This window comes from Cynocephalus volans, chromosome 16 (assembly GCF_027409185.1).
Source record: "Cynocephalus volans isolate mCynVol1 chromosome 16, mCynVol1.pri, whole genome shotgun sequence".
Classification (NCBI taxonomy): domain Eukaryota; kingdom Metazoa; phylum Chordata; class Mammalia; order Dermoptera; family Cynocephalidae; genus Cynocephalus; species Cynocephalus volans.
This window is the reverse complement of record NC_084475.1, coordinates 16,613,346-16,639,777: the sequence shown is the minus strand read 5'-3', so window position 1 is coordinate 16,639,777 and position 26,432 is coordinate 16,613,346. Positions and strand designations below refer to the sequence as shown.

General features: G+C 55.3%; 3 protein-coding genes across 12 annotated transcripts; 1 reads left to right on the top strand and 2 right to left on the bottom strand.

Annotated features, from left to right (window-relative positions):
• The first annotated feature begins 238 nt into the window (after positions 1–238).
• On the top strand, positions 239–20,892 carry EXOC7 (exocyst complex component 7). 10 transcript variants are annotated; one of them, XM_063080447.1, is made up of 22 exons: positions 239–360; positions 550–615; positions 1,828–2,012; positions 2,206–2,311; positions 4,439–4,661; positions 7,040–7,207; positions 7,339–7,389; positions 10,154–10,246; positions 11,160–11,228; positions 12,263–12,408; positions 12,701–12,853; positions 13,209–13,307; positions 13,674–13,736; positions 14,082–14,148; positions 14,939–14,977; positions 15,673–15,738; positions 16,017–16,137; positions 16,388–16,483; positions 17,214–17,277; positions 17,516–17,557; positions 17,666–17,799; positions 18,072–20,892. In XM_063080447.1, the coding sequence occupies exons 1-22, from the start codon at positions 301–303 to the stop codon at positions 18,172–18,174; spliced, it is 2,214 nt and encodes a 737-aa protein (XP_062936517.1). In that variant the 5' UTR covers positions 239–300; the 3' UTR covers positions 18,175–20,892. The 10 variants fall into 10 exon arrangements, with proteins under 10 accessions (XP_062936517.1, XP_062936519.1, XP_062936520.1 ...); XM_063080449.1 differs by lacking the exon at positions 18,072–20,892 and adding an exon at positions 17,997–18,068; XM_063080450.1 differs by lacking the exon at positions 7,339–7,389.
• On the bottom strand, positions 19,276–22,623 carry ZACN (zinc activated ion channel). The gene is given in 10 exon segments (XM_063080377.1): positions 19,276–19,463; positions 19,915–20,079; positions 20,171–20,378; positions 20,490–20,614; positions 21,455–21,506; positions 21,508–21,625; positions 21,888–21,994; positions 22,134–22,178; positions 22,326–22,450; positions 22,530–22,623. Coding segments are annotated over 10 exon segments (1,227 nt in total).
• Positions 22,624–23,987: 1,364 nt separating this feature from the next.
• On the bottom strand, positions 23,988–26,432 carry GALR2 (galanin receptor 2). Its single transcript, XM_063080376.1, has 2 exons — positions 26,065–26,432; positions 23,988–24,783 (listed from the first exon to the last, which is right to left on the bottom strand). The coding sequence occupies exons 1-2, from the start codon at positions 26,430–26,432 to the stop codon at positions 23,988–23,990; spliced, it is 1,164 nt and encodes a 387-aa protein (XP_062936446.1).

The following is a 26,432-nucleotide window of genomic DNA, read 5'->3' as shown; positions in this document are numbered from 1 at the left end:
TCCTGCCAGCCGCGAGACATAGGCCACTCGGGAACCTCCTCTGCGGCGGCAGGGAACCCTCACCTGGAAAGCGGACACCGCTACGCTCCAGGTACGCCTCGCCTTCCAGTCACACTCAAGATGGCCGCCGGCCCGTCCCTGAGCTCCGCGCAGGCGCACTTCCGCCTGCCACACCTAACATGGCTCCGCCGGCGCACCTCGGGGCGGGGCCAAGGGAGGAAGTGGGTGTGGCAGGGACAGGAGCCGAAAGGGCCCGCGGAGGACGGACCCTGGGGAGTGGGAGCCGCAGGGTGCAGAGCGATGATACCCCCGCAGGAGGCATCCGCCCGGCGGCGGGAGATCGAGGACAAGCTGAAGCAGGTGGGGCTGGGGCTGGGGAGGCCGGAGAGAAGGCGAGGGAAACGGGCCGGGAGCGGGGCCTGGGCATCTACTCCGCGGGAGGAGGCGGGGACGGCAGGGGGGTGGAGGTGGGAGCTAGGCCGCGAGGCCGGGGACGCCGTGATCTCCTTTAGCCCCCGGCTTCTGGTGATGTCCCTACATCCTCCCCAGGAGGAAGAGACGCTGTCCTTCATCCGAGACAGCCTGGAGAAGAGCGACCAGCTCACCAAGAACATGGTGAGTAACCCGTCAGCTGGGAGCGCCAGACGGGGCACCAGGCCCCGGAGGAGAGCCGTGCGAACCGGCGGTCCCGTATATCAGGCCTGGGCTTCTGACATGAATGGTGATGGTGGTGGTGTGCGGGTTTGTCTAGCTACAGTGTGGCATCTCTCTTGTCTAGCCCCCTTCCCCATGTTCCACCCCCTCCCTGAGGATGCTGCAGACCCGGCGGGCCTGGACTTTTCTGCTTTCTGTCTCAGCTCTCCATTCGTCCGTCTCTCCTCCCACAAACATTTAGAGAGACTGACTAGGTGCGCTGTGGTACTGGTCATGTGTCACCGTCGATTCAAGTAATGGATGCCCACCCCACCCCACCCCCTCCGCCCCCCAGGAAGATTGGCATTTTGAGATTACTGAGGACAGAGAAGACTCAGACTTCACCCCAGAGGACTTTAGGGGTAGATTGAGTTCTGAAATCAGACAGAGATTTGGGATCTAATTCTTGCCCTGCTGCTTACTCATATGGCTCCTGTATGTTGTATGGCTCCTGATAGGTAACTGAGTTTTAGTTTCATCTGCTAAAACAGAGACAATGCCAACGTTCCAATGTGTCTGTGAAGGTCATAGGAGCCAATGCGTCTGAATTCATCTTGCACAGTGCCTGGTTTACAACAGGTGCTCAATAATGTCCTTCTTTATTCCTAGGGGAGACTATAAAAGCACAAATTGAGTAAATACAAACTTGGATTTGTATTTAGTCACACAATAATAAAGTCTTAGTCCTTATTTAATGTGACTCACCCTTAGAGAGAAAGGGTTTTAAAGGTATCAGCAATGCATTTGAGGCTACTTTGTATGAAACCACTTCCTGTTCAGTTTAGGAAAGCTTCAGAGAGAAGAGAAACTGAGTTTTGGCTTCAGAGGGTGGAAGGGAAGCCATCCTGGGGTGATTATCTTAGGAGGAATTAATCCAAAGCTTGGCTTGCCTTCAAATCAGATGTCAACCAACTTAACCTGGACCACATACTATGTGCCAGGCACATCGTAGGTGCTAGGGATACAGTGGTGACCAGGTACACCTGTCCCTTCCCACATGGAGCTTATTGTCTAGAAAACCAGAGAAAAGGCAAAAAAAAAACAAAAAAAAAAACACCCAACGACCTGGTGGGTGGGTAGAAGCAGTGCTGGAACAACCCTGAGGCGTGACAGCAAGAGGCTTGCCTCCCGCAGGTGTCCATCCTATCATCCTTTGAGAGCCGCCTTATGAAGCTGGAGAACTCCATCATCCCTGTGCACAAACAGACGGAGAATCTGCAGCGGCTGCAGGAGAATGTTGAGAAGACACTGTCCTGCCTGGACCATGTCATCAGCTACTACCATGTGGCCAGTGACACTGAGAAAATCATCAGGGAGGGGTGAGCTAGGTCCAGAGGGTCACATTCCTAATGCCTCCTGGACCAGCAGCGCTAGACCTTAGAAGGGAGGGTAGAATGTATTTGGGCCTAGAGTGCCCTGTGTAATGTTCTTCTTCCCCTTTCACATACCATGCCCTCAGTCCCTCCTCTTCATCCCCATCCCCCAGGCTGATCCTGTTTTTTTCTTTCCCAGCCCCACAGGTAGGCTGGAAGAGTACCTGGGAAGCATGGCCAAGATTCAGAAGGCTGTGGAGTATTTCCAGGACAATAGCCCAGACAGTCCAGAGCTCAACAAAGTGGTAAGGGACTGGCAGAGGAATGTGAGAGGTTTGAGGACATCAGTCCTTGTCCTGGTCTCATGAGGGACACTGGACCAGCTTAAAGAAATATACAGTAGAATAAGTGAAAGGATAAAATATAATACACATACTACAGACATTAAGACTTCTGCCTCCGGAATTACAAGTATACATTTTTATTATATTTTTATGATTATAAAATTATAAATTACATGTATGTTTAACATTTGATTTTTATGAATGCATGTGTGGTTTCTTGATTGTGGTAAAAAATGTATAAAATCTACCATTTTAACCCTTTTTAAAGGAACAGTTCAGTGGCATTAAGTGCATATACATTTTTGTGCAACCGTCACCACCATCTGTCTCTGGAACTATTTTCATCCCCAAACTGAAACTCTGATGAGATGCTCACTTCCCTGGCTCCTGGTAACCACCATTCTACTTTCTGTCTCTATAAGTTCAACTACTCCAGGAGCCTGCATCTGTGTGATTTTTTTGTATTATGTCTTTATGTTTAAGTTTTGGGGTCCTGAGATCATCAGAGTAAGATGGGGAAGGCTGGGAAGTGAGGCTCACGTGATACGTTGAGGGAAGGAAAGGATGCAGACAGGTGGAAAGGTAGGAGCAGAGGCCCAGATGTGAGACAGAGAGGAGTATAAAGGGAGGCACCTGGTACACATTCCGGGTAGCACTATAGTTCTAGTCCGAAGGTGTGTGTCTTACCCAGAAGAGGGAGTAGGCTGGGGAACAAAGATAGGAAACTGGTTTTTCTCTGAACCAGTAAGGTTTTGCTTATAGCATTTTCCAACTTTTCTCCCGTTATGGTCTATGTCAGAAATGAGGGTATTTGTCAGCATGCAGTATCATGCTCTCCCAACTGAGCTAACCCAACCCACCCCCCAGCTTTCTTTCTTTTTTTTTTTTTGGTGGCTGGCCAGTACAGGGATCAAACCCTGGACCTTGTTCTTGTAAGCATTTTTTTAAAAAAATAAATTTGGCTTTATATATATATATATATATATATATATATATATATATATATACACATGTACATATATATTTTAATTATGTATGTGTGTGTGTATATATTTTTAATTTACTTATTTTTTGCTGGCTGGTACAGGGATGGAACCCTGGACCCTGGTGTTATCCGCATCAAGAAATGAGGGTATTTGTGTGGCATACTGGGATAAACTGGTAACCATCTAGTGGTCTCTGGCTGCCCAAGGTCCCACCTGGTTGCCTTGAGAATGATGGGTTCGATACCTTGGCACACCAGTAACCCATTAGGGATACACCTGTTTAATCAGTTTAATGCAGTCCCTGGGTGGGAAGCCTGTGTTCAGAGACTGGCATGTCAGGGGCTAGAGAAGTTTGAATTTAAGGGTCACTACCAAGTTTTGATCACAGACTGCAGAGCTCTGTACTAGACCTTGGGAGTGGGATGAAGAAGAATGCAAAAGATATAAACTACGGGTTTGCCCTAGGGGACTGATTTCATCTAAGCAGAAACACTCCTTTCTCTCTCTTTTTGAAACATTTTTATTGAGGAGAAATGATTCATATACCATGAAATTTATGAATTTAAATTATAAAATTCATGAAGTTTTGCAGCCATCACCAAAATCAATTTTAGAACATTTTTATCATTTGAAAAAGAAACCTGTACCCCTTGGCAATCACTTTCCTTCCCTCCTCTCCCGCATTCACCCAGCCTCTGGTAATCACTCATCTATTTTCTGTTTTTGTGGATTTGCCTATTCTGGATTTCTCATATAAGTGGTATTATACAATATGTGGCCTTTAATGTTTTCAAGTTTCATCCATCTTGTAGAAATTCAGAACGTCATTCCTTTTGATTGCCCTTAATATTCCTTAATATTCCATTATATGTATGTGCCACATTGTGTTTATCCATTTATCCCTTGATGGACACTTGGGTTATTTCCACTTTTTTGTGTTTTGGTTTATTTTGGCGGTTGGCTGGTACAGGGATCCGAATCCCTGACCTGATGTTACCAACACTGCGCTCTAGTCAGGAAGGCAGAGCTGGGGCCAGGGGAAGGCCAGGGCTAGGAAAATGCTGATGCGACAGTGACCTGCTTCCTCTCATTGTCCCTGCAGAAGCTGCTGTTTGAGCGGGGAAAGGACTCACTGGAGTCCGAGTTCCGTAGCCTGATGACCCGGCACAGTAAGGTCGTCTCCCCTGTGCTCATCCTGGACCTGATCAGTGGTGATGACGAGCTGGAGGTCCAAGAGGATGTGGCCCTGGAGCACCTGCCCGAGAGCGTGCTCCAGGATGTGATCCGCATCTCCCGCTGGCTAGTGGAATATGGCCGCAACCAAGGTGAGGGGGCTCGGCGTGGCCCTGCAGCAGGCCAGAGGCAGTGGGAGTTTATTCTCCTTTATTCTTTAATCCATCTGGATTGTTTTCTTAATAAAAGGAAGATTAACAGGAAACCATATGAGCCACAAATCCTACAGCTTATATATCAAATTGTGAATCTAGCCTGATCCAAGCTTTGCTTTATGTACCTTGCTTTCTTTGCTTTTCTTGATTAGTTGTAAAGTTCTCAAATAGTACAGAAAGCCATAGGTACAAAGTAAAAGTTCAGTTTCCTGCTTCTCTGATGCGTAAATCATAACCCAAAGATGAGCACTGTTAAGGTTTATTTATACCCTTCCAAAAAAGTCTTTATGCAGCTGTGTGTGTGTTTGCACGCGTGTGAGAGAGAATAAATTTGTGTATATCCTCTTCTCACTTTACAGGAGGGAGCACACTAAACACTGTCCTACAATGATCTTGTGGTGTTTTATTTAAACTTTATGATATGCCTGGAGGTTGTTCCATAATGGTACTTACAGATTTGTTTCGTTCTTTTTAACAGCTGCATAATACAAGAGGTCTTCAAAAAGTTCATGGAAAATTTTGTATTTTCTTTTAATTTCATTTTTCCATGAACTTTTTGAAGTATCCTTGTTTTCCATGGTATGGTGGTACCATTGTTTCTTTGGCCTGTCCTAGGATTTAAAAAAAAAAATTCTTGAGTTAAACAAGTATTTTAGAAAATAAAAACTCCAACGGATATTCAGTTTTAGACTTTTTAGCTCTCCACACTGTTCTGTTAGTACGTGCACGTAGCAAGCAGTCAGTGCACACACGCCTTCCTGCAAGGACTTGGGGGCAGGTGTCGTGGCCATGATGTATTTGACCACAAGTCTGTGGCTCATGAGCTCCACTGGGGGGAGCCTAGGGCTTGGCAAAAGATTTTTAGGGGCTCCCTTAAGATCAAGAGGGAGGCCACATGGAGGACAGCCTCCAGACCCCTCAGCAGCCTTCAGCCAGAGCCTGTCTACTTTGGTCCATTTCTTACATTGAGGTTCCTTGTAAGATATTTGCTGGGAACTGCTGAAAGGTACCATGCTTTCCATCTTTTTCCTCACTCGTGTACATTTTGGGATTTTCCAGTTTTCTGATATTAATAAATGCTGCTGCAGTGAACACACTTGTGTGGATTGCTTTTTTTTTTTTTTTTAATTTTGGAAGTTCTTTGGAGTATATTCTTTGTATTTTATTTATTTATTTTTGGTGGCTGGCTGATATGGGGATCCGAACCCTTGACCTTGGTGTTACCAGCACCACACTCTACCAGGTGAGGTAACTGGCCAGCTACCTGGGGTATGTTCTTAAAGGTGCAATTATCAGATACATTAGTCCCCCCTTATCCACAGGGGGTATGTCCCACGACCCCCAGCGGATGCCTGAAATTGTGTATAGTACCAAACTGCATATACTATGTTTTTTCTTATACATGCACACCTGTGATAAAGTTTAATTTGTAGATTAGGTTGGGTAAGATATTAACAACAATAACTAATAATAAAAAAGAACAATTCTAACAATATATGGTAGTAAAAGTTAAGTGAGCATGCTCTCTCTCTTTCAAAATATCTTTTTTTTTTTTTTTTTAAAGACGACCGGTAAGGGGATCTTAACCCCTGACTTGGTGTTGTCAGCACCACACTCTCCCAAGTGAGCAAACCGGCCATCTGTATATGGGATCCGAACCCGGGGCCTTGGTGTTATCAGCACCGCACTCTCCCGAGTGAGCCACGGGCCGGCCCCACTTTCAAAACATCTTACTGTGCTATACTCACCCCTCTTCTTGTTGACCCCGGGTAACTGAAGCCGCAGAGAGCGGAGCAGGTAAGGAGGGACTCCGTATAAGTGTCTGGACGTATTTGTAACCTTCTTGCCATCGCCTGCTCCTCGCTGGGTAGATAGGGCCAATCAACAGACTCATTGACAGTTCTGTGGCTTTTTGTTCTTCATTAATTTTATTTACTTTTGCTATTTGATAGGGCTATCACATCCTGTAATTTTTTAAAAATTTGCCTTGTATTGATGGTGGATGATATGATGTGTTTTTTCATTCTCTGACATTTATTGTCTTTTTGACTCCTATAAATTGGTCACATTCTTTGTCCAAGTTAAATCTGGATATTAATTTTATATATATGTATATATATTTTTTAATTTACCATTTAAAACTTTAATTACCAATTCCATTAGGGAGTGGTTTTCTCTTTCAAGACTTTGCTTGATTTGGGCCCGGGCCACATGGGTGGCAGGTCCTGGAAAGGGCCTGTCATGTACACGTAGCGGGCCCCACTGCTGCCCAGGGCCCCCAGCCACCATGCCTCTGCCTCTCTGTCTCTTCTCAGACTTCATGAATGTCTACTACCAGATTCGCTCCAGCCAGCTGGACCGCTCCATCAAGGGCCTGAAGGAGCATTTCCGGAAGAGCAGTTCTTCCTCTGGGGTTCCCTACTCCCCTGCCATCCCCAACAAGAGGAAAGACACACCCACCAAGAAGCCAGTCAAGCGGCCAGGTGAGCCCCCATCCTGGCCCATCTGAGCAACAGCCAGAAGGCTGCCTGGGACCTGAATTGTTGTCATCCACCTTAGGGTTAGCAGTTTCAGACCCCTCCAGAGCTTGTCTCCATGGTAACCCTGACTGTAGGTGCACAGGACGGAAAGCAGATGTCTACCTGCCAAGCAAGGCACCCACAGGGTGAGACTCTTCCTTCTACCCAGCAAAGTCTAGGGGTCACATAATGTCTTTGCAGGTGGTCACAGACATGCTCAGTTATCTCTCCTGAGGCAGGGTGACAGGGGCCACCACCAGGGCAGAGCCACTTGCTGGGCCCCTTCCCCTCCGTTGTCCTGTCAGGAGGCCAGGCACGCTGCTGCAGCCAAGGCAGTAGGATGGGAGAGGGGGCAGTCATGCCAGCCTGCACCTTCCAGAAAGCCAGGGTGACTTGGAGTGACAGGTCACTGAGGAGTGGATGGGGGAGAGTTTACACTTTCACAGTCGATCCAGAAAGGAAGGAAATCCCAGACTGTCCTCTCAGAACAACTTAAACTGGCTCTGGGGATGCAGTGCAAAGTCAGGGCCCTGTGGAAAAGTCAGGGAAGAGGCATCGTGCCAAGAGAGACCCAGCTGGGGGTTGTTGGGGTCCTGGTGAACAGCTCACTGTCTGTCTGTTCTTTCTCATCATCATGTCCCCTGTAGTCTGTGTTCCAGGTAAACAGTGTGTCTGTGTGTCAGCCACAGCTTGGCAGCTTGCCCATCTATGGCTGCCGAGAGATGTTGAGCTCAGCTCCAGGAGAGGCTGAGATGTTCCAGGGTTGGGGGCTGCTGAGGTAGTCTGGGGAGAGAGAGCCAGTGAAGCCAGGGGCCCCTCCCACCCTGGCCAGCCCCCCGCCCAGCTGCTGCTTCAAGCACGTGCCTGAGGCGTGGCCTGTGGGACCTGCCTCTTGTGACAACAGGCTTTAGGTAGAACTTACACCCTTCATTTCCCCAGTCCCTACCTGCCTGTCCCCCTCAGAGGACCAGGTGTCTGTTTACGCTTGACAAGAGCACTGCTCCTCCTCAGGCCTAGGGTTTGGAGTGATGGCAACGTGGAGGGCACAGTGAGGAGAGTGTTAGGAGCTGGGCCTGGTGGCCCAGAAGGACGTACGCTGCCTTCTCCCCACATGGGTGTCCTGGCCACCCTCCTAGAAAACCTGCTGCAAACAGGGACTCTGCTAACCAGCCTGCTGGGCTGCGGCTGCCTGCTTGGCAGAACATCCCATCTCTGCCTCCTGTGTGTTGGGGAGGGCTGTCTTCTGAGGCTGCAAGGCTGCCTGGGCCTCAGCCGGTCTGTGCTCGCTTCCTCTTCTGCCTTGCTCTCTGACAGGCCCATGGAGGCCCCAGATCCCTATTTGTGCTGCCCCAATAGTGCTTGCTGGCCGTGCAGGGACCTGGCCTTTTGGGGAGGAGAGATCTGATCTCAGGGCGCTCACAGTGGATTGAATCAGTTTGTGGCTCAAAGCACAAGAGGAAAGCTTTGGCTTTGAGGGTCCCTGTGGTTTCTGTGGGGTTTCAAGAGTTGTCAGAAGCTGGTGGGCTCAGAACTGATGTCAGGGACTCAGGAATCAGGCCCCTGGGGCGTCAGTTCCACCCTGAGGAGAGAATCAGGGAGGTCTTGGTCTCGCCTGGTGGGTTTGGCGGCTACCTGATGAGCATCCCCGATCCACATCCATGCCAATGTGCAGGTGAGGCTCCTGTTGGGCCGATGGGCCGGCTGCTCCTGCCAGTCGCAGGGCAGGAATCTGATTTGCTCATTAGCAAGGCCCGCTCACTGAAAGGGGAGAACACAAGGAGACAGATGTGAGCTGGGCCCGTGGAACGCAGCTATTAGTAGCTAATCGTGGTGTGGTGCAGACAGAGCGAGATGCTGCCCAGACCCCGCCCCTCCCTTCCCCAGCCTTCTGGGGCGCTGCCAGGACATAGCAGCCTGGCTGTGTTCAGATACATGGGGGGGTGGGGAGGGGAGAGGAGAGGCTTCAGGAAGAGGGACCAGAGTTAAGCTCATGAGTGCCTTCTCCCCCCAGAACATTCTGTTAACAAGATAGCTGTGCTTGTCCACTTCAAGTGCTATTTTGTTTGCCCACATTTTCTGCCCTGAAACGTCTCATCCCTGCAGAGGAGGCTCACCCAGGAGGCTATGGGTGCGACAGTCTTGTTCTTATTATTTTCACTTGTGATACTAACTGTGATTTTTTTCCCCCCCATGCCAAGAACGTATGCCCTCTCCTGCTCTCCCTCCAGGCTCTCTATGTGGCGGCTTCTGTTAACCCCTTCTCGGCCTTCAGATTTTTTCCATTCGCTTTGGTGGTTTGGGGAACTCCTTTGGTGTGTGAGGCCAGGCTGCCTCTGGGACTCCAAGCCTCCCATCTTGGCACAGCTCTCCCAGGAAGCTCAGTCCCATTTCACCAACTCCCGCATTCTGCCGCTCGTTGACTTAAGTCCCAACACTGAGCATGCTTGCAGAACTCAGCCTGGAGTTTGGGGCTGGGCCGTGGGCCTGCTGGCTTTGGTGCCAGCCTGGCCATGCCCTCTGGGTGTGTGAGCTTCGTCACTAGCTCCTCCACCTATTCTGATTAAAGTGCCACGCAGTAGTGTTTTTATTTTTGACTTCTCCTGGTGGATATCTGTCCATCTTACCTCCATCACCCTCTACACTTCCTGGAGCGAGCCCAAATGCAGAACAATGAGGGTCAGTAGCAGAATCAAGAGCTCCATTTGGAGTACAAGATGTTTGCTTTCCTGCGTCCCTGTCCTCATGGTCTTTGGTGGTCCTGGGGAAGGGCCTGCCAGGAGAGATGGTAGAGGCGCGTGCTCACTGTTGAGGCTGGGTGGGGGGCCTGGGGGCAGGTGGAGGGCCGCTGCTGTTTTCTCTCACTCGTTTCCTAGGTCTTCTTATCTCCTCTCTGTGTGACTCTGGTGACAGGGACGATCCGTAAGGCTCAGAACCTTCTGAAACAGTATTCCCAGCATGGTCTAGATGGGAAAAAGGGGGGCTCTAACCTCATTCCTCTGGAAGGTAATCACCCCGTGTTCCCCTCCCGTCCCTCTTCCTCCACTGTGTGTCACTCACTTGGCAGGGCAGAGCCTCCCCCAGGAGGGCCTTGGGAAACTCTGAGAGGGGAGCAGGGTGGGAGTGGCAAGTCCCTGATGCCACTCAGGCTTCAGCAGGTGCAGGGACGTGTGTCATGGCCCTCGGCCTGGTCCTGTCTGGCTGATGGCAGCTCTGCCCTCCCTGAGGCTTCCCCTTCTCCCCTTCCTGTCTCTGTCCTCGTCTCCCGTGTGAATTCAGAGAAAGCTCTTTGTCTTGGGGCAGCCCTTTCACGCTCAGACCAGCAGTGGCAGGATCGACTTGGCTGAGGCCTCCTGGCCACCCCTCTCTAGAAAGGGGAGTATGTGTGGCAAGGAGCTGGGCCACCTGCAGGCTATGTCCCTCCTTACTTACCTCTTGTCTGAGAAGGGACAGCCAGGTCAGCTACCCTGGTAGGCCTGACCCTCCTTCAAATGAATCACCCTGTGTAACAAGAAATGGCTGTCTCCATTCACCCGGCAGAGACATTTCTCTAACTGGGTCTCTCCCCAAATATGGTGAGGTGGGGAAACCCCTGGGGCTGAGCATCAGGACCCCCCCCATGACAAAATCTCCCCAGACCCTCACGGGCTTTCCTGGCTTTCTCTCAACCTCCGTGCCTGGGGAAACAGGTAGCCAAGGACTCTCCTGGGCATTCACTGCAAGTCAGGCTTGAAATGGCTGTTCCCAAGGTGGTTTAAGGCAGAGGAGGGGCTCAGAGCCCTCCCCAATGCCCCCTTCCCTACACCCTTCCTCATATCCCCATCCTGGAGATCAAGGGCTTCTTCCCCGAACCTGAGGGGCAGCCCACCTGGCCCCTGGATAAACGCTGCTTGTGTTTGTGCGGCCGACGTCTTGCTAGGTCACGAGCATGATTTCCGAGTTAAGCACCTGTCCGAGGCCCTGAACGACAAGCACGGGCCGCTGGCTGGTGAGTACCGCAGCCCAGCCCAAGGGTAGCCGCTGACACTGTTTTTGCAGCGGTCCTGGATGGCCTGCTCCTGCCTGGCCCAGCCGGGCTCACTCTGCTCTGAGGATGGGCCAGCTCTACTCGCCTCTCTCTCTCCAGTCTCTCTTTCTTTTGGGCACTAGGTCTCCTTGCCTCTCTCCAGATGGGAGTGCATGCCTGGCTCTCAGGGCCTGGCCCAAGGGGAGAAAGAAGTTGCCGCTGCCCGGAAGGCAGGCAGAGAGGGAAGGCGGCTCCCTTGAGGGCAGGGAGCCCTAACATCTGACGCCTGCAGCAAGTCCAAGGCTCTGCCTCTTGGAGCCCATCCCTTGGCACATAGGACCAGCCTATTGTGCTACTGGTTTTGTGTGCAGGCGCCCCTGCCCCAACCTCCAGTAGTGGGATCCAGTCTCCTCCTAGGGCAGCTGACAGCCAAGGAGCCCTTCTTTCTGGGGCACACCTACCTCTTCTCAAATGTCGATCCCATGCCAGCTAGCCTCAGGCTGTAGCCCATCGCCCTCTTACACGTTCCAGAAGGCCTGCCTGGGCTGTTAATTGCCTTCATAGGCCCAGCATTTTCTCGGATGACCACAGCTCACCTCCTTGAGGTGGGCATGGCCACCTGCCCATCCTGGGCTGCCCTCTTTCAGGTACAATTCAGAATCCTCAGTCCTGGGGTCAGATATGCCTTATCCAGGAAGTCGATTTAGAGAATCTTCCCTCCTTATCCTTTTATCCTTCTCTCTGACACCTCTAGTATCTGATGCTCTGGGGACATAAATACTGTCCATGCAGAGCTGAAAATGAAATCAGGACAAAGGCTGGACTCAGCTCCTGTTTTGCCCCTCAAATCCGGTCGGGCCTACAGGAGTCTTTGTAGCTTTCTGCCCGAACAGTCTGCTTCTTCCCCATCTGCTGCCGGTCTGGGTGACAGGCCGGGAGCTGGGGAGACCCACGCCGCCCAGCAGGGAGAGTGGCTGCCCCGGACCTGAAGCTCAAGGGCACTGCTGTCCCCACAGGGAGAGATGACATGCTGGATGTGGAGACCGACGCCTACATTCACTGCGTCAGTGCCTTTGTCAAGCTAGCCCAGAGCGAGTACCAGCTGCTGACCGACATCATCCCTGAGCACCATCAGAAAAAAACCTTTGACTCCTTGATCCAGGTCCTGCCCTGCCCCACCCCAGGGGCTCTGCCCAGCCAGCCCCAGCAAGAGCTGTCACTGCAGAATCTTGAGTGCGAGGCAGGCCTGTTGTCTGAAGCCCTTAACTCCAGCTACCACCTCCACCTCATGCCCTGGGGACCTGTCCCGGGTGGCCCCTCAGTACCTCCCCATCGCCCCTCTCCCTGCCACTGTATGCTGGCTTCCTTCCACAGTGCACCAGGTGCACACACCATCCCTGGGAACCAGCTCTCAGCATTCTGCCCCTCCCTGAGCCGTCCCCTGCCCTTCTCAGGATGCGCTGGATGGGCTGATGCTGGAGGGAGAGAACATCGTGGCTGCTGCCCGCAAGGCCATCATCCGCCACGACTTCTCCACGGTGCTCACCGTCTTCCCCATCCTGCGGCACCTCAAACAGACCAAACCTGAGTTTGACCAGGTGCTCCAGGTGTGTGGACAGGGAGGCCCTTGGAGACACAGGCAGGAGGAACCCTGTCGCCCAGCATGGCCTCTCTCCCTGCTCCCTGGGAGAATCCATTTCTACGCCCCCACACCTCTGCTCTGAGGGCGAACAGAGGCAGCTTCTGCAGGCCCTGGGCAGGTCAAGATGCTCACAGGGGGATTGAAGGAGAGCTGGAGGCTCCCATGTGCCAGAGAGTCAGTCCCCTGGGGCGAGGGGCAGTGGAGCAGCTGGGCTGCAGGCATAGCCTGCTGGGGAGGGCTGAGGCTGGGCTCTGGGCTCTGGGTCCTGGGCCCTGCGCTCTGGGCTGTGGCTGGGGCACAGCATGTGCTTCCTGCCTCAGGGCACGGCCGCCAGCACCAAGAACAAGCTGCCTGGCCTCATCACCTCCATGGAGACCATTGGAGCCAAAGCGCTGGAGGACTTTGCAGACAACATCAAGGTACCTGTCTTCCTTCCCTCCGTGCCTACCAGGCCTAGCTGTGGGGCCAAAGATCAGGGCCATCCGTCACTAGGCTCTGGGAACCCCTTCAGAGCACAGGCCTCCGGGAGGGGTGGGTGGGTCTGCTGTGTTGGGAAGCTGACTGCGCTACTGGTCTCCTGCGATACCCACGTGCCTCCCTTTCCTCCCCCAGGGCTGCAGAGCCCTCTGAGGCCCAAAGCTCCTGTCTCACCTTTGGTCCTGTCTTGCTCAGCCTTTGTGCCGGAGGGGCGTCCTAACACCACCTGTCAGGAGGTGGCGCCATGAGCAGGCAGACTGGGGCATGTGGGAGCCATTGCAGGGAAACAGAGGCTGTTTTTTCCACAGAATGACCCGGACAAGGAGTACAACATGCCCAAGGACGGCACCGTTCACGAGCTCACAAGCAACGTAGGTGCCGCCAAGGACACCTGGGGAGGGAAGGGAGGAGACACGAGGGGCTCCAGGCCAGGCACCAGGCATCAGCACCTGCAGAGGTTCCAGAGCCGCTCGTGCCTTCATGGACAGTCACTGATGGCACGACGGATGGGGAGTGCTTAGTGTCTCCAGCAGACAGGGCCTCCCCAGCAGGCCAGAGCCCAAAGGAAGAAATACACAGTTTCCAGCCACCTTTTCACTGGGCAGATTGCTGGCCCTGGGCTTGCCCCAGTTGGTCAGACGGGTGCATTGTGGGAGGCAGTCAGAATGGGTCCTGCCACTTGACCTTCTTCCTGGACCTGTTTCCTCCCCACCCAGGCCATCCTCTTCCTGCAGCAGCTTCTGGACTTCCAGGAAACAGCAGGTGCCATGCTGGCCTCCCAAGGTACTTGGCACATTTGAGCTGGGCTGCCTGCCCGTGCCCCACTCCTCCCTGAAGACGTGGGGTAGGCCTCCCAGGAAGCCCTGACCTCCTCTGGGTGAGGGCAAGGGCTCGGTGAGGAGACCTCCTCCAGTCTATAGGGTGGGATTGAGATGTGGCTGGTGGAGAGACCCCGAGGCTGTGGGGCCATCTGGGCTGAGCATCGGGAAAGCGAGGTCTGCCTGTGTCTTTTGTGACTGGACCCCGGCCCCTCCTTCGGCTCCTCCAACCATCCTCACTCTGTGAGTGGCACTGGCTGGTTTGAAGGTGCCCTTTCTGCCCCTGCCCCTCCTTCCACATTCCTCCACTGCCTCTCGTGTCTCCCTGTTCTCCTGATGTGTCTCACACAGCTGACCTTTCAGTGGGTGGCATCTCTGGGCCAGCTGGGTGTCCTCCTGCTGGCCACTACCCTGGGACTGGAGCTTGGGAGGTTGACATGTAAGGAGAACACATTTTCGGGTCACTCCAAGCACTGAGGTCCCCAGACCCTCCCTTCATCCCTCATTTTGGGGGCAGGAGCAAAGGGCAGCCCCTGGCCTATGGCTCTTCAGATCTCCACTTTCCAGTGTGTTCCCGGGTCTTCTGCGGGTTCCACCGGGTGTGTCCTGCTGTCTGTGCTCTGGCTGTCCTGGGGAGGGGTCTGCTTGACTTGGGCTGACACATCTGTTTCTAACCCGTTTTTGTACTTTGCATCTTTCTCCCTCCTTTTTCTCTGCCTTCGTCCCCTCTGTGTGCACTGCCTTTCACTCCGTAGTTCTTGGGGACACATACAATATTCCTTTAGACCCCCGAGGTAAGCAGTGCGGCCCTGCAGCCCCACTTTCCCCCTCCACAGCCCCGTGGGTGACGTGGTTCCCTGGGGACTGACTCTCAGGACCTGTTGGGGAGCAGGGGTCAGCAGGGACATGAGTTCTTCCAGGGTGCTCTCTACTCTCTCAGCTCCCTTTCTGGCCACTTCCCATCTCTGAGTTTGTCCAGGCAGCACCCTGCTGGGTCCAGCACCCTGAACACACCCTCAAGGCTGGCCCAGCCCCTCCCCCATGCCTGCCTCTCCCCGCTAAGCCTCCCACTCTGTGCAGCAGCGGGTCCCCTCTGTTCAGAAGGGCTTGGTAGAGGGGGTGTGGGAAGTATGTGAAGAAGGTGGAGAAGCTGTGGAAGCCCATTCTAAGACTTTGCTGTTGGCAGATGGGAAAAGTGGGCTTTATAGATACCACCCAGCATGGGTCGGGGAATGGGGAAGGGCGCTGGTGTTCCACTCCTGTCCTGCAGCCTTCCTGCTGACACAGGCAGCTTCTTAACCATGCCACCCCAAGATCAGTGCTTGCTGCGACAGCGGGCAGCCCTGCAGCTCAGCAGGCACCCAGCTCTGCCTGAGGAAGCCCAGAGCCTCTCCCAGCACTTCCTCAGGCTGCTCCTTGGGCTGGGGGAAGGACCTTCAAGGTCTTGGCTGCTGCCACCGCTGCTGCAATGGTAGGACTTCTCTCACAGAGACCAGTTCTTCAGCCACCAGCTACAGCTCCGAGTTCAGCAAGCGACTGCTAAGCACCTATATCTGTGAGTGTTCTCTTGAGCAGAACCTGTGTCCTCTGCCTTTTCTCTTCCTTCTCCCGCTGTTCCTGGGTCCCTCTCCTGAGCCCCACCTGACCTTTGGAATTGCAACCTACCCCCTAGTTTGGAGACCACAGGGAATTGGGACAGGGCTCCTAAGGCCCCAGGAGTCTGGAGTCAGGAGGGACAGGGAGTAATGGATAGGAGTCAGTTAGTAGGGCCTGGGATTGGGGCATTTTGGTCAGACTGCCATGGTGGGCATGGCCCCATCTTTCCCTGTGCAGGTAAAGTCCTCGGCAACCTGCAATTAAACTTGCTGAGCAAGTCCAAGGTGTATGAGGACCCAGCCCTGAGCGCCATCTTCCTGCACAACAACTACAACTACATCCTCAAGTCACTGGAGAAGTAAGTGGCCTGTGCAGCCGTGCCAGGCTCTGCCCTCCCAGGGCTGGCTGTGCCCTCCGCACTGTACACAGGTGGGGAGGAGGGTGCTGTATTCTTCAGTCCCAGGACCTAGGGAGGTATGAGTGCTGCCGCCTTAGAGCTCCTGAAGATCGGGGGTGGGATGGGAAGGTCCTCCTGGTGTTGCTGCAGTGGCCGGCAGCTCCGGGCCTGGGAGCCAACTCTGTCCTTCTTTCTCCCCTACCCCACCCAGGTCTGAGCTGATCCAGCTGGTGGCTGTAACCCAGAAGACTGCCGAGCGCTCCTACCGGGAGCACATTGAGCAACAGATCCAGACCTACCAGCGCAGGTGAGAGGCTGGGCCTGTCCCCGCTCCTGCATAGGCCCCACTGTCTCAGCCCTCTCTCCCACCCATGCCCACCACTCACTCTGCCTTCTCAGACCCTCTGGATGCTGGGCCCAGCTGAAGAGGGGTCACCCTTGGGGAACTGCTGCCCTGTGGGCCCCAATCCTTCACTTGTTTTTTAATCAAATTCATGGTGCGGAGAGAGAAGCCCCTGCCCCTAGCACTCCTGCCCACTAGGGGCCACTATTGCTAGCCTGTTCAGAGGGTGGTCTGCCAAGTGTCGCAGGCTAAGAATAACAGAAGCGCTGTGGAAGACGTGCGTAATGTTCAGCCCAAGAGAAGAGCAGGGTTGCAGGAGCTCTTGAACTTGGCTGAGCCTCTCTCCAGTGCCCTCTCTGCTCTTCTAGTCCTCATTTCTTCCTTTTCAGTGTGTTTCCCTCTTCCTTCCCATTTCTCTGTGCTCTGCCCCCACCTTTCTTTCTCATCTGCTTCTCCATCTTAATTTGTCCTGATACCGACGTGAGGTGTACTGGATAGTATTTGTTCAGTTTATTGACCACCCCGTGTTTCCTGTCCTTCATTTTCAAAGTGAGCAGCTTAAACATTTTCTGTTTCCAAGGAAAAAATCTGTTATTTTGCTTAGTTGTGACCCAGATCGATTCCTACCACTTCCCCCGCCCCCCAAGCGAGGCTGTCCCTCCTCTGCCCTCACATTTCTCCCCGTGTCTGGCAGTTGGTTAAAGGTGACCGATTACATCGCAGAGAGGAATCTACCTGTGTTCCAACCGGGAGTCAAGGTGGGCTGAAGGCGTGGGTTGGGAGGGGGTGTCTAGCAGATGTGATACTTTTTGTTGCATCTCTGGGGGAAAAATGGACAAACGTCTCTTGGGGATCAGAGAGCAAAGGATGCACATGGCTATCAGTGCAGCGGGAAAGAGGACTGGGCCCCCCTCCGAGGTGTATGGGGAAGGAGCAGGGGCAGAGTGGCTCTGCTCTGAGGAAAGCTTTTTCTGTCATCTCTCCTGGCTCCCCCAGCTCCGGGACAAGGAGCGACAGATGATCAAGGAGCGTTTTAAGGTGAGTTGGGGTCCTCTCCCTTCCACTGCTTGCTGCTGCTGTTGTGGTGACTCAGACCCAAAGCATTTGTTTCTGGATCCCCTCTCTTTCCACCTTTCTGGTGGCCAGGGCTTCAATGATGGCCTTGAAGAACTATGCAAGATCCAGAAGGCCTGGGCTATTCCAGACACAGAGCAGAGGGACAAGATTCGCCAGGCTCAGAAGAACATTGTCAAGGAGACCTATGGGGCCTTTCTGCACAGGTGAGCCCTCCTCGCCCTCCCCCTCCCCCCTCCCCGGCCACTCCCCAGCTCAGTCTCTTTGCTTTTCTCTTCTTCCAGTAGTAAAAAAGGAGGGGGTGGTGGATCTAGAGGGAAGATCCAGTGCCCTGGGCTTTGGTGTGGGGCCAGACAGGGCCATCACTCAGGGCCACTCCATGCCATTTCTGAGACCCTATCAGGAGAGCCTTAAGCTGCAGGTGGAGCCAGGGAAGGGATAGGCCTCTCCCCTCCCCCTGACCACAGTGCCTACTCAGGTACGGCAGCGTGCCCTTCACCAAGAACCCTGAGAAGTACATCAAGTACCGCGTGGAGCAGGTGGGAGACATGATCGAGCGCCTTTTCGACACCTCCGCCTGAGCCTGCTACTATCTCTGCCTGCTTCAACAGACTAACCATGTTATTGGACAGATAAACCAGTGTTAACTTGCCTTGGGGTCGGTCGAGTTTGCAGTCTTTTGGAAAGAGACCTTTCTTCACTGCCCAGCCGGGAGCCTTGTACCTGAGCCCTCTAGTCCTGGTTTCTGCTTCTTCCTGCAGCCCACGTTCCCCTCCAAGCCAACACTCTCTCAGAACACGGGGGTCCCTTCACACCTTAGGTTTTGTGACCTTGACCACCGCCTGCAGGGGCCACCTGATGGCTTCCGAAACAGGAAAGAAGGGAAGGAAGGCAGAGACGTGTGCCCACAGCTGCCTCCGGTGGACCAGGAGTGGGGGGCAGAACAATCCTATCTCCAGCCTCGCTCGGAGCTGGGGACAGAGAAATCCCCCTTCAGCCCAGAAATGTGGGTAGGGCTCAGAAGAGCAGGCACATCACAGCCACGGGACCTGGACCTCTCATCACAGCCAGAAGACTCTTGGATTTAGTGCAGGAAACGCATTCCCCATCACCCACAGCCCTGAGATCTGAGATGTTCTGCCTCCCAGGAGTGCCCTAGGTGGCGGGGGGCAGGATTGCTCACTCTCCATTCCCTCTGGGGTCCAGCATACTGCAGGAGGCATTAGGAGGAGGAGTTCTGACCTGCCCTCTGCAGCCTGCCTCTCAGCCCCTGCCTACCAGTCCCAACATCAGTGCCTCCTGGCCCAGGGCTGAGCAGCAGTGGCTGAGCAGAAGGAGCGTGTGGGCTGGGAGATGGTGGGCAATGGTGAGAAGTTCAGGGGCAAAGTGAGGGTCAGGGTGTGAAGTAGGGCCCCACCTACTTAGGACGAGAGTGAACAGCTGAGTTCAATGAAGACAGACTCTTGAGGTGCATGCACTTGGGTGATGGGTTAATTTCACACTCTTTGCTTGTATGCTAACAGGAGAGCTCAGGGTGGCTTGGGGTCCTCCAGGGTTAGGGAAGAGAGCTGACCTTCCTCCCCTCTCTCTAGAGACCTGTCATGAGCCCCCCCCCCCCACCAAGTTTCAGCTACAGGAAACTAATCGGCATTCTGAGGTCTGCAGCTCCAGGCCCTGCCCCATCATGGCATGGGCTGCAGCCTGGGAGCAGCCCTGCCAGGGGCAGGGTCAGATTTGCACGTTTCCCACGTCCAGATTCCAGCAAAGATGAACTGGCTGCACACCACCCCCGCCACGTACATGAGGAAGAAGATGTGGTCAGCAGCCTCAGCCCAGCTGCTCCTTGACCCCTTAGCTCTTCTGGGGGCTTCTGTGAGGGGAGATGCAGGGAAAGGAGCTGTTCTTCAGGGCTCCCGAGCATGCCCAGCAAGAGGGAGAACCCTAGGGGCTGGCAGTCTATTTCTCCCTTTCTTAGATTCTCAACTAATGAAAATATGGGTCTGGCCCATTCTAGGCCATCTTCAGTTGAAGAAACACCCTCTTAAAGAGCCTCTGCAAGGCATGGGTTATCTTGTGGGTGGGGGTTCAGGTCACTTGGGCCCTTAGGGAGGTTAAACTTGCTCCCTGCTTCTTCTAAGGGAGGCCATGGTGGACTCAGGGACAGTAGATCCAGCAGAATGAATGCAGGGACCCTTTAGACACGCCTAGCGCCCCCTGAGTCCCAGCACCAGCCCTCGGTTTGCAGCCTGCCAGCTCTGCCCCTGCCAAACCTGCTCCTGGGCCTCATTCCCCACCAGTAAAAGGCCTCAGCCCCTGCCCACCTTCAGGATTAGGCCCCAGGTTCTCGTAATCTTGCTGTCCCCCTCTCAGGGCAGGGCTGGGACTATTCTTGTCCTCAAGGCTGTCCCGGGCTAGCAGCCCTGCCAACAGCACAGTCTCTATGGTGCTGAGGAAGAGGAGCAGCAGCAGGATGGTGAAGTAGTAAACTTCAGGGGATGAGTGGGGACTGGTCAGGGGCCAAGGAGCTGAGCAGGTGTGGGAGGAATGAAGTGGGCCAGGTGAGGGAGCAAGGCTTACTGAGCAGCGGGTTGCAGGAAGAGCTGGGCAGGGCCTGCACCAGGGAGGAATGGAAGATGAGGTAGCCCAGCAGCAGTGTCACCTTGTAGGCAATGCGCTCTGTGGTCCGGAGGGGCAGCAGCCCCCCACACAAGTCAGCCAATAGCAGCGCCTCCCCAGGTACCAACAGAGCTGTGATGGACTTTAGTGCTGTGTTCTTCAGGCTCAACTGGAAGGGGGAAAGTCAGGCTTTCTGGGGGGATGGTGTCATGTCTCTGGCTCTGTATCTCCCACCTGCTGCCTCCATCTGCCCTGTCGGCCTCTTCCCAACTAGACTCACCATCACCTGGAAGCAGGGCTCCAGCCACTGGGGTGGGACTTGGGCGTTCAAGTCATGAACTACATATTCTCTCTTTACACTTACAATCTTGTTCACCACGTGGGCTTGGAACTCCGACTCTGTCACTGAAAGGGGGTGGGGCAGAGTTGAGAGCACAGAACTAGAAAAGAGCTATCCTTGCCCCCAAATCTCTGTTGGGAATAGCAGCAGAAACAAACGAGCCCAGGGATACTGGAGACTTCTGATGACTTCTATGGGGCAGACTTGGAGACCAAACTGGTCCATAGAAGGGCTTCCCCAAACCTGGTTTGCAACACCCCAAATCATCTCCAGGTAGGGGAAGGGCCTTATGAAATTCATAGGCAAATTTTCATTGTAAAAATAAATGCACTTTGTGACACTTTGTGGAGGGGAAAGTGGTCACAGACTCATTCACCAGTACGAGCACCTCACCCCTGAAATATGAGGATCCCTGGCGCAGTGGCTGTGGTGTTTCATGGAGGGAGGGAAATAGGGGAAGGGGAGGACTTCTCTGCCAAGTTAGACATCACCCGATGGGTTTGTGGGATGTTTACCGGGTGGTCATACCTTCAGGAGTTTCCAAGAATGAGGCCACAGCAACCTGAGTCCCTGGACTTGATGCAAATGGCTCAGCCAAGGCAGTTTGGCCCTGGCTGATGAGGGCACTTGCTCTGGGGAGAAGGCTGAAGTGACCAGGACCCACAGGATTGTGGAACTGCTGTGCCCCTAGAGGAGGACCGTGAGGCCACAGCCAAGAGCAGAGCAAAACTAGGAGACGGGCTGCTGTTTGGGTGGGAGGTGCAGGGTGAGAAGCAAGTGCTGCTCTAGGATCTGTTCAGCTCCCCTAAGCCTGGGAGTAGACTGGTGTGGACACAGACATTTGCTGGAGGCCAGAGGGTCCCCTCCCCTCTGCTGTCACCCCCCAGCCCCTGCCCTGTCAGCACCAGTGTTGCTGAGTGTGTAGAAGCTGAGGCTGCAGTTGCTCTGGTCCCGGGGGGAAGTGTAGGAGCTCCAAGCCACAATTGGTCTCTGTGGTGAGGGCCAAGTTCAGCTCAACATGGCCGTCCTGGTCTACTCGGGCCTGTGGACTCTGGTCCTTCCAGTCCACCCAGAGCCTGCATGGGAAGGTGCCACAGCCGGGGGATGGAAAGGCGCCTGGCCCCTTCTCAGACTGGGGTGGGGGACACCCTGGCATCCCACCCCTAACCCCTACTATTATCAGGGTTCTGGTAGGGGGAAGGACCATGCAGAAGTGGAGGCATGCTGATAGTCTCGCAGGATCGCCCTTCACTAAGACAGCCTCTGAGATCTAGATGGGGAAGAGGAGGAGGGATATGTGTGGAGGATTCCTGGGGCAAGAACTCCCGCCTCACTTACGCCTCCTGGATGTTGAGTCTGGGAGTCCAGAGTGAGTCCCAGGGCAGTGTGACTGCACGCCGGGGTTGCACACTAGCATTCCAGGCCAAGCGAGTGTCCAGCCAGGACTGGGGACACAGGCATACCACTGAGGCTCCAGCTCTGCATATATGTGCCCCTAAGCTTGGCAGGTTGATAAAGGCCAGTACTTCGGAGCTGGCCTCAGCTGGGTTCTCCTGTCCCACCTCCCCTGGGATACGAAATCACCAGCTGAAGCAGCAGCATGGAGGACACTGTGTACCGCAGAATATCCTAGGGGTGGGGCAGTGTGTCACCTTGGGGTGGGGGCTGTGTGACAGAAGGAGGCAAGAGACCCCAGCACTAGCCAGGGCTGTGTCCTGCCCCCTATCCACCTCAGCACTTGGGTCCCGCACTCTCCAGCAGCCCAGCTGTGCTTACCACATTAAACATGTTGGAGACGAACACCTGCACGTCCACAAGCAGGGGTGCACTCCCGTTGTTCGGAATCTGAATGGTGTCCTGAACCTCCTGGGGTGAGCTGAGGTCGAAGAGGGATGGCCAGGCTGAGGGATGGAGGTTGAGGTCACCCAGATGACCTGGGGCCCAAATCTCAAAGCTTATGACTTAACGCTTTTCACCTACCGACCACCAGCAGGTGGAAGCCATGTCCCTGGATCAAGGGCCTGATGGTGCCATGTCCAAGGAAGGTGAGATGGAGCAGGAGCCGCAGGACCATCGTCAGTGGCTGCTTGGAGGAGCTGGACAAGGCAGCACCTAAGCTACAATCTCTGCTCCAGTCACTTCCTTGGGGACTAAGCAGTTGGCCAGAGACAGCTGCTCTGTGCAAGGACTCTGGGGCCTTCGACTTGGCACTCCCCACCCTGGTTCAGCAAACATCGAATACAAAGCTCAGAACCCAGCTCCGCCCACCCTACACCTGCCTAGGAGTCCCTGTCCTGCTCCATTTCCACCACCTGGAATTGTCCTCACATTCAAAGCCCTCTAAGGGAGACTGGGCAGACCCTGGACCACTTCTCCCCAACTTGGTCCTTCCAATCAGGGCTGATGCCACAGGACTCTCCTGATTTCTGCGGCTGGCACCAGCCTGACTAAAAACCCAAGCCTGCCTAGAAGGTTAGCTCACTCGGTAAAATGTGATGTTGATAACACCAAGGTCAAGGGTTTGGATCTGGCCAGCCACAAAACAAACAACAACAAAAAACCCAGGCCCTTGGCCAAAGAGCCCAGTGCTCAACGACATGAGATGGGGACACTTTTGAGTTTCCCGCCTCTCCTTAAACACTGGGCTGATTTTATGTAAAGGCTCAGGAAATCCGGGAGTGGGGCAAACCTGACCCGTAGAGGCCAGCTCAGGAGTAAAGCCCTGGGGCGTGCCTATTACCTCACTGGATTCTCAGCCCGCCCCAGCCTAGCAGTGCTTTAGAGTCTGTTGCGCTCCTGAAGCAGAACCTGGCCACGAGGCCATTTTCCTGGCCCTGAGGAGAAACCAAGCAGCTATAGACCCGATCCTGGCCCAGCTGCAGCCAGGGAAGGAAACACCAAGGCCAAAAGTGGGTAGGGGCTGATCAGGCTGCCCAGACTCAAAGGGACCCCAGGGAGACGAAAGCAGGCAAGACCCTGGTGCACGAATTGGACTAGGAACACCTGTAATGTCAGTCATCGACTGACTATCGAGCACTTAAATCCTCTACTTGCCTCTGTCGCACGCATGCCACCTGCTAGGTCAGCGATGTATATACACCAGATGCCTCTGGATTGCCACATGCAAAGAGCCTTTGGTCACCGTGCACTCCCCAGCCTCAGTCAGGTATACTTAGAAGGATGTTTAACCCGTCTGCCTTTGACGCGGGCCACCCTCTTTTCTGGTAGCTCAGCAAATGGCCCTGCACCCATCTATTGGTAGCCCCCCGTGAAGTCCCAGAGACTTCTTCCCATGGAGCCTCATGACAGTGAGAAATGCGGGGAGACAGCACGTTAATGCATGTGAAATGGTTTGCACGTTTTATTAACAGACGAAATTCGCTACGATCCTTGACCTCTGACTCCAACCCTTTAACGTGGAAGCGTACCCAAGTGCCTTCAGGTCACATTAACTGTCAGGATGCTGTTGGGGGCCTTTTGGTCCTTCCAGGACGGGCCAGGGACCCGGCTCGAGGCTGCGCGTCTGAGAAGCGCCTGGGCAGGGACAAGGGACCTCGCCGCCTCGCTCAGGTGCGTCAGGTCTGTGGACTCGCGCTCCTGCACGCTGCCGCTGTGGGTGCCCGGCGCGGCAGTGCACACGCGGCCCGAGGCTCGGCGCGGGGCGCGGCCCATGAGGCCCGCGCAGATCCTGCGGAAGCCCTTGCGGAAGTGCTTGGAGACCAGCGCGTAGACGATGGGGTTGACGCAGGAGTTGGCGTAGGACACCAGGTGCGAGAGTATGCGCAGCGCGTAAGTGGCGCGCGTGAGCGGAAAGCGGCCGAACCACACGCAGAGGATAAGCGCATGGTGGGGCAGCCAGCAGAGGCAGAAGAGCGCGGCGACAATGAGGATCATGCGCGTCACCTTGCGCTTGGCGCGCCGGGCACCCGAGCCCGCGGCCACCGGGTCGACGGCGCGCCAGAGGTAGCTCAGGGTGCGCGCGTAGGTCAGGCCGAGAACCAGCACCGGCAGCAGGTAGCTGAAGACGAAGGTGCAGAGGTCCATGGCGCGGCGGCGAGGCGCGCTCCACGCCGGGTGGCACACCGTCAGGTTGGCCAGCCGCGACTGGCGGTAGTAGCTCAGGTAGGGCCCGGAGAAGAGCAGCGACAGCCCCCAGATGAGCCCGATGGCTGCCAGCGCGTTTCGGGGCGTGCGCAGCTCGCGGGAGTGCAGCGGGTAGCGGATGGCCAGATACCTGCGGTCAAGCCGGGAACGGAGACGTCGGGTGAGCGGGAGCGGGAGGACTCACGCCGGCGGGACGGCGCCCCCTGCGCCCCACCCGCTCTCGAGGAAGATCTGTAGCGCAAGGTCACACCGCACAGGCCAGGAGGGAGTCCCAGCGCGTCCCGGACACTCAGCGGAGCCCGGGGTGTGGGGGGGGGGCGGGGCCGGCAGCTGGAAAGGTCGCATCTAGCCCACTCTTCTGCTGCCGCCGGGAGCAGACTTCACCTGGGACCACAGACTTCACCTGGAAGGCACCCCAGAGCCACCAAGAGAACCGGCTACGGCGTTCCCGGGTGATTACCCAATAGTGACGGCGCCCGAGGAGGTAGGACAAGGCACCTGAGGCTCACGCAGACAGCCTGGACCAGGCGAGTCAGGCAAGGGACAGCCTCTCGGCAATTCCTGAGAGAAGGAGCTCTGGGGGTCCCCGCAGCGCGATCGGAACCCACCCACTCCGCGCTTGTGGAAATGGGATGTGTGTGGGGAGCGTGGCCTCGCCTCCCTGCGTATCCGGGGAGGTCTGGAAGAGCGGGTGGGGGGACACCGGAATCAGACCCGGGTTCCCTCCCCAGGAGCCACCCCGGTGTTCCTTCAGGCTCCCCCCAAGTGCCGCGCTCTCTTCTGGCTGGAAGGGGGAACCCGAGGGCATTACTCTTCCCGCCCCAGACCCCTAGCCTGGAGGTGGGCGCAGAACAAACGGGGGCCCTCAGGCGCGCTAGCTCGGACTCTCGGACTCTGGCGTGTGTCCTCGTGAAGGACCCAAGTGCCACAGTCCAGACACCAACCGTCTGCGCCAAGCCACCAAACCGTGGCTGGGAGGCCGGCGCTGGGAGACAGACTGTTGGCTCCACGCACACGGTCACTGGCTGGGCGACTCTGAGCAAGTGACTCGGGAACTCGATCCCTAATGTGAATTGGGCACAGTAATTCCTCTCGTCCCAACCTCACCGGCGCATAAGCTCGAGCGAGATGAAAAATGCAAAAACGCTCTGTACCAGGGAACGCTGCGCATTGTCAGGCGCAGGCGGCTCTGCAGAGCCGGATTCTCCAGCCTGCGAGGCCCGGAGGACGCCCCTGATGGAGGGACACCGCGGCCCCCTTCCTCGGTCCTCCGTCTCCTCTTCCGCGCCCGTTTCTCTCTCACCGCCTCCGTCCGTTTGCCTTCTGGGTGTCCTCTCCCAGTCTCTGTGCGTCCCTCCTTGGTCCTGGGGTCGCGCCTCCCTCTCCAGCCCCCGCCTGGGCGCCCGCTCACCTGTCCAGGGAGACGGCGGCCAGCGTGAAGCTGCTGGCGTGCATGGTGAGAAAGATGAGGAAGTGCACGGCCTTGCAGAGCAGCGAGCCGAACACCCAGCCGTCCAGGGTGTAGATGGTGGCCTGGAAGGGCACGCAGCACACGATGAAGCACAGGTCGGCCACGCCCAGGTTGAGGATGAACAGGTTGGTGGTGCTGACGGCCTGGCCGCCGCGCAGCAGCACGGCCAGCACCAGCGCGTTGCCCGCGGTCCCCACCAGGAAGATGAGCGCGAAGAGCAGGGGCACGATGACGGCCTCGGCCGGCCAGCCGTCCCCGCCGCCCTCCTGGCTCGCGGTCTCGGCCCCCGGGCCGCCCGAGCCGTTCAT